General features: G+C 41.8%; 1 protein-coding gene across 1 annotated transcript in view; it reads left to right on the top strand.

The window, feature by feature from the left end:
• Positions 1–709: 709 nt before the first annotated feature.
• RAB3C (RAB3C, member RAS oncogene family) overlaps positions 710–11,107 on the top strand; it is a 140,692-nt gene continuing 130,294 nt past the window's right edge. The window contains exons 1-2 of the mRNA XM_086479758.1: positions 710–733; positions 10,119–10,346. Of these exons, the coding sequence (XP_086335884.1) occupies positions 710–733; positions 10,119–10,346 (252 nt within the window). The remainder of the gene's footprint in view (positions 734–10,118; positions 10,347–11,107) is intronic.

The raw sequence follows: 11,107 nt of genomic DNA, 5'->3' as shown, positions 1-11,107 counted from the left end.
GCGGAGCGGGACCAGCCGGGCTATGCGCGCACGGATAAAGGGACGTGAAAGGGACGTGAAGTGGTACGCGGGGCGGACGCTTCTCGGCCCACCCCGCAGGCGCGCAGGGGAGCGGTGTCTGTCCGCTCCGCTCCGCCGACCGACTCCCCGCCGCCCACGCCAGAGCCGCTGCCTGCCGTGCCCGCCACCGCTCTCGCTGCCCCCGCTCCGGCGCTGCTCCTCCGTGGCTGCCGGCACGCGGCCGTCGCCGCTCCCCGCCCCCCTGCTAGGTCGCCCGGTGCTGCCTAGCCCTGCCCCAGCGCCGCCGCGGCCCCGAGATCGGTTCGCAAAGAGCCGCGCTCGCCCCGCCGCCGCGCTCGCCCCGCCGCCGCGCTCGCCCCGCCGCCGCGCTCGCCCCGCCGCCGCGCTCGCCCCGCCGCCGCGCTCGCCCCGCCGCCCCCGCCCGCGCCGTCCTCCGCGGCGGCGGACCGCCGGGCGCAGAGCACCCCGGGAGCTGCAGTCCTTCCTCCCGCCCTGGCGGCGGCGGGCGCGGGGGGAGCGGGGCCGGGGGGAACTACAGCTCCCGGGGGCGGGCGGGAGGGAGGGGCGGTGCCGGGGGAGGAGCGGGGACAGCTCCGGTGCTGATCGCGACGCGGGTTTGTCAGCAGAGCCCGGGCGGGCGGCGGCGGCGCCTGTTGGCAGCGGAGCGAGCGGCGGGCTGCGCCCGGCGATGAGGCACGAAGCGCCCATGCAGGTCGGTCCCCGGGTCGGAGCCGAGCGGTCGGCGAGGCGGGCGGCGGTCGCAATGCGGCCGAGAGCCGGGCGCCCGCGGGACGGGGCAGGAGCCCCTCCTCCCTGCAGCGGCATGGCCGGGCCGCCGGGCCGGGCTCCCCGCTGATGGCCGGGGGGTGCGAGGAAGAAGGGGGTGAGGACGCCCCTTGTGTGAGGGGGCCCGCGGTGCGTGAGGGGCCCGGGATGCGTGCGTTGGGGCTCGGGGCGGAAATTCGTGTCCTGTGGAGGGGTCGCCAGCGGGCGGTCTCGGCGGGTGGGGGGCGACCGCAGCACGTCGAGGGGCAGGGGTGCGGTGGGCCCCCCCTTCCCCCGCGCAGCGCGGCTCCCCGGTTCGGGGGAGGCAGCCGGAGCGGGAGGCTGGGCGGCGCGGCCCTGCCAGTGGCCGCCATCCCGCCGCCGTGGCCCAGGTGGGCTTTGGGTCGCGCTTGGGCAAACCGAGCGGTCTTTTCCAGATGCCGCCCTTTGAGCGTTGGTGTCAGCTCCCCTGGGAGTGAACGGATGTCAGCGGTTAGGTGATGAGAAGTAACGAGGTCCTACCTGGACGTGCAGGAAGTTGGCACCATATCTCCACCTGTTTATTCAAGGAGCAGTTGTCCATTTGCACCAGGGAGAGATGGCTAGAAGTGAGGGTAACAAAGAGGTGGCCCCTTTTCAGCAGTTTTTATATATGGAAAAATATAATGCCCCTTAGCTCTGGAGAAACAGATGCTATACAGGTACAAGTTATGCTATGCAGAGTTTTTAGCAGTTTCTAGGCTGTTGGTTCGAAACAGTTTATACTGGTGAACTGTACTTCGCTTATTAATTAGAACCTATTTTATAATCTCATGCAGGAGCTCTGCGGGCCCCAGAATATACATTCGAACACATAACTGTTTTTTAATAAAAGGTCCATCATGTTACTAGTGGATTGGTAACAATCCATCCTGCTGATTTTACACAATGCAAACTGCGCTTTCGCAGTCTGCTGTGATTTAAGTTATGAACTGCAGCTCTGTTAGCTAATATTTTTCATGCTGGATATCTACTCTGGCAGTAATAGAATTTCAGCCTGAAGGGAAGATCTGCATCCTCTTCAGTCTGCATGCCCAAAAAGAAGTCTGAAATCTTAAGTTACATTGATATGGAGTTGGGTTTGCTTGACTTTGGATAGAGACTGATAATCTCATAAATCTTTTGCAGAACAATTGCTTAGATGTCACATGCTGAAACCTTTCAACCAAAGAGGTGCGCTAGAAATAAGCTGTTCTCCAGTAAGAATGTCTTTCAGTTTTCTGATTTAAACAGCAATAATTAGGACGCTGTTTAAAATGCCTGGTTCTGCATGCTACATGCACGTGTTGGAAATGTTTCTGTGGTATTTGCCGTTTGTTTACACATACTTATCAAGATAATGAAGTCATGTTTAGTATGTATTGGCTTTGGAGATCATTTCATTAAAAGTAAATTTCACTAGTAAAAGATGACCACTACAGATTGGTATTTGACATTTCTGACAGGTACTGAATTCACTGACATTGTTAAATAGTTGAAGAAACAAAATGGTGGTACAACATTAAAATAAAATCTAAAGAAGGGAAAGTCCATATATATATTTTAAAAAATTGACTTGACACCAATCAGAGAACAGCTTCCTGGGGTTTTTTGTATTATTGTCAGTACAAACGGAATTATTGTTAAACACAATTGAACAAAAGTCAGCAGAAATCACAGCCTTAGTATAAGAAGAGACAGTAGGGAGCTATAAGAACCCCTAAAATTTCCACTTTTTCACGGCTGGTCAAACAGTGTCTATTTTTGAGTGTATCTTATCCAAAATTATAATCACAAGCATTTGGATTTTTCCAAGATGTAAAAATGGAGTCTGGCAGATGAGATTTGATTTTCAGTTGTAGTTTCTGCATGTTTCTTTTTTCTTTCTTCTACTTAACACTATTTCCAGCATACTCAAACATGATTCTTACTAAAGATTCCAGTAAAACAATATTCTATTGTGGATTATTCTTCTTACGAGTCCTTTCATTTTCCAACATTAGTCTAGTATTGTTGATCCTTTTTCAAATGTGGTTTAGACTGGATTAACTAATGGCTTGATTCATCTCTTTTAGCTATCTGATTTCCTATTACATGAAACAAATGCAGTTGCTTCTTTGCACACCACAAATTTACAGAACAGTCTTTTACAGAGCTACCTTCTCTGAATTGCAGAGCAACAGAAAGAGTGATCTAGTCTAGCGAATGTCTTTTGATCATGACAAAAACAACTCGGAGGAGAGCGTAAGCATTTTTTTTTCCATTTTCATCAAGCAATGATTAAAAAGAAAACTAAAAAGTTAAAATATTTTAGCAGCATGGTATAAAGAGCCTGTGTATGGCACTGTCTCTCTATATGAATATTCATATTCTATATGAATTCTTTGTTTCAATCTCAAGCTCATGCCATTTCTCTGTAGACAAGAAAGGCCAACAATTAGCAGAAAAGCAGCCCAAACAGTCCTTCCAGAGAAGGAGTTACCCAGTGTACAAGATTACTATTGTCTTCTGCTGGGTATAACTGGATCTGGGTCAGAGTTTGTGCGTACTTTTCATTTTTCTAGCTATGTTTTCAAAGAATAAGTCTTAGTAGTGATTATGGCCATGGAGAAGGCTTTAGTTTAGAAGTCAAAAGGAATGAACTTTCTCTTCTGTGAAACATAGAAGTCTGTATGGTTTCTGCATGTTCAAGAATTGGTCTGAATTAGTTGAAATGTCTGCGTATCTCTCAGTAGTTTCACATAAGGCTTCCATGGCACTTTCAAAAGGGAAGATTCAATGGAAAATTCTCAGTGATTCATACACCAATTCACTCGCTTCAAGTTTCAGTCCTTATCTGATTGTAGCATGCAAATTTTCACTTTGCTAAAATAAAAAAGCGGGAATGTAGTTTGGATAACCTGTTTTTAGTCTTCATCAGAGCATATGGGCATTAATGGTGGCAGTTTGTAGAAAGTGCTAGATCTCTAGATACACTCTCTTTCACTTGCCAGGGGATCAAATCATTTCAAAAGTGCCTGAAGCCATAGAGGTGAGGGAAAACTAGGAAGTAGGAAATAATCTGTAAATAATCTGCTTTGTCAAGGAAATGAATAAGAACATTTTCTTCTTAGCTTTTTATATCCTGTTGTCACTGGCAATGATTATTTGCCAGACAAAGTAAGTTTATAACAGACACATCCAAACACAATGGAGAAGGGCAACACCAAGCAAAAAGGCTGCTTCCAGGGATTATGATGAAAAAAGCCCAATCAAAGCTGTTAGACACAGGAGTTAGCATGACGATTCATCTCCTATTGCAAAAATTGTTAGGTATGTCAGTCTTGGTTCAAATTAGAAGCACTGGAGTAGAAGAGCCTGCCAAGCCACTGAGTCCACAGAGCAAGTTACATACACCTTTTCGTTAACTGATCAAGCTTCATTTGAATTCAGTAATCCTCATTTCTGTCACTACCTGGTTTTGGAAGTGTACTGTGGAAGCTGTTCCCTTGCTAATTAGATACTTTCTAATCTCCAGCTCAAGACACTCAGGGTTAGTTTATGCTCACTTCTTAATGTACAGTGTCTGCTCTGGTATACATCAGTCTAAATAGTTCCCATTCCCTAATGTTTAAGGGTCGTTTAGATGTGGTGCTTGGAGATATGGTTTAGGGGTGTACTTGGTAGAGTAGGCTTGACAGTTGAACTCTATGATCTCAAAGGTCTTTTCCAACCTGAATGATTTTATGATTCTATGATTCACTCCAGATTATTATCTAGAGAAACAAGCTAATGTTTTGCTTACTCTTTTTTTTTTTTTTTCCCCCTAGATTTCTCTCCTAAGATAAGCTCTTCATTCTTCTAGTCTTCCTAATAAGCTTTTTCTGTACTTTCCTGTTTGAGCTCAGCCTTCATAAACTTGCTTGACCAGAGTTGTTACTAAAGGTATCTAACCAGTGCCTTAGACAGTGGCATTAGTATTTCACTTCGTCTTTTGACCTGATGCAGCTGCTCTGGCAATTGAAAAGCTGCACAGCTTTTGTCGGTCTTATGACCCTGAGGGCTGGACTAAGTAGGGCAAATGGCAAAGGGCTGTAGCCATCTCGTCTTCATTCTCTTTCCTAGCCCCCTGTTCAACCCAAATTTATTTTTCTACTGGAGTACCTGGCCTGACACAGCTTCCATTTTTCCTTTTTGGAGCTGCAATATTTTGGTGTCTTCTTGACATCCTGTGTTAGACTAACCCACTTTGGACTTTATTTCTGGTTTTGCGACTATTTGGAGAAGGGTTTTTTGCCGTACTTCATAGAGTGGGAATTGGAAATATGTTTCTGAAGCTACCCTTTTCATGGAAAAGATAAATTCAGGTTAAAGAGAGACAAAGAAGGGATGATGCCCTAGCTCACCACGAGTAGATTCACTGGAATCCATGTACTAGAGCCTTGCCAGAACTGTTCTTTACTGCATCTTGCATTCTTCTGTCCTGGGAAGCTGCCAGCACTGTGGCCATGTTCATGCTACTTCTGCTGATATGAAGCAAGTAGAGCTTTTTAAAAACGTTTTAGACTCTCACCTCTCTGTATCTTCCTGATGTTCCCCATCTTGGTATTTCAGTATGTCACTTATCATAAAACTTTGCATTTCTAACCACACATTTCAGGGTTATGATATGCTTACACATATTCATGAATCTAACCTCATAATACCTTGAAGCAGATAAGCTTCTTCTGATGCTGCCAAGTACATTTGTTCACAAGCTGTGCTCTGCAGATGGCTGGCAATCCATAAATTCCAAATAAGTGGCTGGTGCATTGTCCACTGAACTCTGTTAATTCATATTAATTGGTCAGTTAAAAATTAAATTATAAGAATTTGTGAGAATTGGCTGTTGTCTGCATCTGTGGATACTAACATATTTGTTGAGAGGACACCAAAAGTAAGAGAGGTTGAGAAGCTTGCCAAGATACAGGAAAAAGGAAAACAAAGTCATAGGATACCTCTAAAAGAGTCAGGAATTAAAACCAATCTCTAGATTATTGGTTGAGTATTTTATGTAAAAAGGAATGGATTTCTTCATGACTAGGTTATATTGTCATAGTGTTATCATATATAAGGACCTTGGTAACATTTCGACTACACTGATGACAACATTTGATCTGCATATTAAAGACACTCAATTGTGATGCATCTGCATACAGTCCGGTGAATTACAAGCACTGAATTTTCCCATTGTATTCCATTGTTTCAATAGCCATTAATTATATTTGACTAATTATATTTTACAAAAAGCAAAAAGATCACCTCACAAAAAGGTGCATGTGCAGGCACTCATGTCTTTTTACTAAAATAATTACTGAAGTCAGTTTCTTTCTAGAAAGTGATGTAAATGTATGTATCTACAAGGTATCTAGAAAAAGAGTATTGCTCTTTGAAACAACTGTAAATTAGCTAATCAGTCTCTATCCATCCTTACTGTAGACAGAAACAAGGCATTTTCCCTGGGCTTACTGTAGATCTTTTCTTTTAAGATATGCCTGTTATTATAGTTTTTAAAAGAATACACGGTATTTGTGAAAGGCACAAAGGAATGAACCTCAGTATTTTCAATCCCAACTTTCCTTACATTTTGCATCATATTTTCCAGAGGCAATTAATCCTACATTAGGTATCCAGAGTGGGGTGCATATACAAGTGCAAAATGAAGTGATGTGCAGGGCAGGGAGGTCATGGCGTGCTGCTCTGCTTAAGTGAGAAAGATGTTCAAATTAATTCTGTCAAAGAATGAGGTCATCTAAGGCCATAAAGAGCAATATAACCAAGTGTTTTGTTATTATCATGAAGGTAGCAGCTAAACACATACTTTTTCAGACATTTGTTCTCAACCCTGCTCTGTTTTAACTTGTTCTTTTAGAATCAAGTAAACAGCTGAACATAAGACTTGAAAAATGCCTCAGTCTAATATAGAAAACTTAGCTTAATGATTAAACTTGCCTATACCCATGAATAATCCACATTTAAGGAGTTTAAAGATGTTCTGTAAGCAGGGAAGCATACAAAGTCATCCTTTTTTTGTCCTTGAATCATATTCAAGCTGGGCACATACTTTCTCCCAGTTTTGGTAAGGAGCAGTCATATAGACCTCCTGACTGTAGGTCTTCTGATCGTTGTCTTGAGCTTAGATTTCCCAGTGGACTATCCAGTCTGTCCTGAGTCCTCTAGGAGGTGGCCTGAGACTACCTTTGGTGCTAACATCCTTGTGGGTATAGGGATCTGAATAGGGACTCATTCTACAAAAAAGCAAGTATGCAGTATGCTAATGAAAATAGCCTTGTGATTGTCTTCAATTTTACTAAAAAAGGACAAAATTTTACTGAAGAGAAAACTCAGTGTGTTTTGCTGAAAGTGATGCTTATCTAATATATCCATTTAATCATTTGAGAAGGGAACTTTTTCAAATTAAAGGTAAGAGTTTTGCTTTCTTGGAAACAGAATATTATAACATTGGCAAGGTTAGCATCTTTATTTGTTTCTTCACGTTTCTTTGTTAAGGGCTTGCACGATAGGAACAAGTCCTGTCAGGAGTGAACTGACACGCTAATATATCGGGAAATGGGCTACAATGCCTCCCATACTTACTTGAAGTCAGCAGCTTGCATTTAAGAAAGAGAAGCACTGCAGGCATATTCACAAAGTTCAAGAGGACCAAGCATCTAAGTTTCCTTCACAGTCAGCAGAAGAATAGAGACTCCTCTAGAGCATCATTTAGAGCAGGAGCCTGATGTAGGTGATGTACTCTGAAGAATCTGTCTCTGTGCTTACCACGAAATGAGTGAGTTTGGGAGGTAATGGCGAAGGCTTAGCACCGTAGTGAGTTTGATGTTCCTTCGGACTAGTGCAGGCACTAGTACTTCTCTAAAACCATTTGGGTTTTGGACATGAGAAAGGATCACTATTGGTAGTCTAGGGAGACCGGCTCTCTAGGCTAAAGTTAGTGTCTCCAGACAGTTTGAATTGTTATCAATACCTTGCTAATCATCTCATGATTCCTTAGGTGGGAGGTGGAGAAATTAGTCCTTTCCCATGCCTTTCCTATGCCTTCTGCATCCTCCTGTTGTAGGCAGACATACTCCTACTCCTGAAATAAAGCTAGCTGAAATTCTGTGTTTAACTTGCCCATGATTCTGCCTATGGTATGACAAGTAATGAATCCGTAACTTCAAGGCATGGTAAAGGTGTTGGTTTTTATTTTTTTATTGTTTTTTAGGAACTTCCAAGGAAGCTATTGCATGAGCAATGCACAAAACCAAATGTATTTAAAGAAGCACTGAAATTTCTTAGTGGGGAAAGTCTGTGTTTAAAACGATTCCCAGGAAATACGCTCTTATTCAGTAAGGCTACATAATGCACAAGATTTAGCAAGACTATTATTAGAATCCAGGTCTCATGATTCCTCTGCTCACTGAATCATACTGTTTCTGAAGTGTTGGGCATTAAAGTACATGGGGATGAATTGTAAGTCACATAGGACTTAGGGCAGCAAATGAAACAAAAGCTAAAACCCCGTTTTGTGAACCTTATGCGAGTTGAAGAAGCTACATGGAAGGCTTCCTAAGAGATAAAATCAAGAAAGAAAATCCTTCTTCTTGCTAGAAGTGGTAACCACTGGTTTCAGCTGCTGCATTACAGAAGGGCAGCGGAACAGGCTGCTGGGGAAAGCATACAGGTTACACACAGGCATCTTCAGACACTGCACATTCTTTTGCCTGCTGGACATTAATGACCTGTTGTTGCAAACTGTATACAACATCAGCATACTCTTTAGTACTTTATCGCTAGTTTTGATTAGACTGGAATAAACAGCATTTGATTTTCTTTTTTCTCATGTTCTAAGCAAAATATCCCCGAATAGTTTTACAATAAGGGAGAGTAGTGAAGGTGGACAGGGTTTGTTTCTGTCAAAACAGAAATCAGGAAGATGAAAGAATAATGATGTGTATGCTTGGCAATATTTAGGTTTTGTTCTAAAACTTCTTTGTTGCATGTCTGTGAAAGAAGAGAATAAATATTAAGGCCAATGCAAACACTTAGGGTGCAAGCGTATAGGTACCAAAGACTACATTTAATCAAGAACTTGAGTCACTACCAAATAAAAGGGTAATTCTGAAATCAAACACTTCCTACTGTATTATTTATGAAATACAATTCTTATGCTGAGTTTTCTCTCAAAAGCTTGCTGCTTCCATTGTTTTTTTCAGGACTTTTTGTCCCCACTTCTATATGCCTCTTCAGTAGCCCAAAGAAGCTGGCATACTGTTATTTGTACTGCAAGACAGTAGAATTTTACAGAAAATTTATGCAGTAATTTGAATTCTGATGAGAAGGTGGGTCAGGGTACAGCCCTCACCCTGGTTCCAGCTGTCCTCTCTGCCTAAATGCACTTTGAGATGTCTAACTTAAAAAGCTTTGACATGAGCTGCTATTCCGTAAACCTTTATGTTAGGACATGATGTCAGTCTGTCTGTCTGAAGTCTGTGAAAACATGTTGGCCTTAGTATTGCCAGACTCCTAGAATTTAAAATCCTGCCACATTTACAAAATACTTGAGACTTTTGCTTAAAAAGTGTGTGAGGTGAAACTCCACCTAGTTCTAAGTTCTTTATTTTTGCCATCTGCTTTTTGAGCATCCCAGGTAGAACATGATGATGTTGCATTAACATTGCAAATTTCAAAACTATGGAATAGACTAGAACTAGAAAAAATCAAGACCTTATTTCAGACGTATATACCCAACTCACTATTTAGTGGTATGATAACTCAAAGCTAGTATAGGCAAAATGCTTTGAACAAGGTTATAGGCATTACAAAAGACAGCAGCATATTTACAGTAAAATAAGTGGTTCAAGAATTTTATCAAATGTAAAACATATTAGGCTTTTTCTTGGATATATGCCTCCTATGTCATAAGGCAGCCTTGATCTCTTATTTCCTTCTTTTACAAGTGAAGTATCTTTGTTTATATTTTCAATGTCTATTTCATTCATCACATTTTCTGAAGGTAGATATTTTTAATGATATACTCAAGAACTGTCCTGGATTTTTAGAATTTTTTTTTTTTTTTTTTTTTTTTGTTATCAGCCAGCAGTGATATTTACATCCTCTTTGGCAGCCGGAACTATTACCATGGATACTAGAACCATAAAAATAAATTAAACCTCTGTGAACTTCTTCTTGAGTTCATTCATATCTGGTATCAAAAACTCCAACAAAATCTAAATGTTTCCAGTTTTATATGATACTAGAGACAATAAACTATTTCTTTTTATTTTGAATTACAGATGGCATCTGCTCAAGATTCCAGATATGGCCAAAAAGATACATCTGACCAGAACTTTGATTATATGTTCAAACTGCTCATTATCGGCAACAGCAGTGTTGGGAAAACCTCCTTTTTGTTCCGATATGCTGATGATTCCTTTACATCTGCATTTGTAAGCACAGTTGGGATCGATTTCAAAGTAAAAACGGTTTTCAAAAATGAAAAAAGAATTAAGCTACAGATTTGGGTAAGCCAAAAATAATGATTCTATGAACTAAACAAGCTGTAGCAGTTTGATAGATAGCATTTAAGATACTGTAGGTTTGTATTGAATGTCATAACCTTTATATATATATATATATATATATACATATGTATGACATAGTAATGAAAAAGCAGTTAATTATTTCCTGCATCACTTTCCTGTATTGAGTATTAGAGTGTAGACAATATTTTTAGGGTATTGAAGTACATCAGAGTAAATATCATAAATTAAATTCCATTAAGAAATAACACAGGTTGACACATATTTACATCTGTGCAGTGAGGTATAAACAACTGTGCAACGTATAGGCTATTGGAAGGGATAACATTATTAAAAAGTGCCTTGAAATACCACTGAGAACCTGGTTTCTTCCCACAAAACTTATAAATTCACGTAGGAGCTATGATAGTGGATGCATAACAGAAGGTGTAATTTTTTGCTCTGTAAGTTATGTTTGTCATCCTTATCACCTGAACCATCTTCCCTCTTCTGCTGAGGAAGAGAATGTGTGGAGAGTTTAACAGCAGTGTTGGCCAAGTGTACAAAACCACTTGTCCCTTGCTTACATGTTAGAGATAGATGGTAGAAAGATGCCAAATTGTAGGAAAGTGTGATGCCAGGGAATAGTGTTATTTTCTGCAAACTTTCCTCAGAAAGAAAGGATAGGCAAAACTTAATTATGCAGTGGCTGCTGATGCTCACATCTCCAAATTCTTGGATGATAGTCACTTAAAGAATGGGGG

Source organism: Leptosomus discolor, chromosome Z (genome assembly GCF_034619465.1).
Source record: "Leptosomus discolor isolate bLepDis1 chromosome Z, bLepDis1.hap2, whole genome shotgun sequence".
In the NCBI taxonomy this organism is placed as follows: Eukaryota; Metazoa; Chordata; class Aves; order Leptosomiformes; family Leptosomidae; genus Leptosomus; species Leptosomus discolor.
Note: the sequence above shows the minus strand (reverse complement) of the source record. Positions and strands in the feature narration are given on the sequence as shown.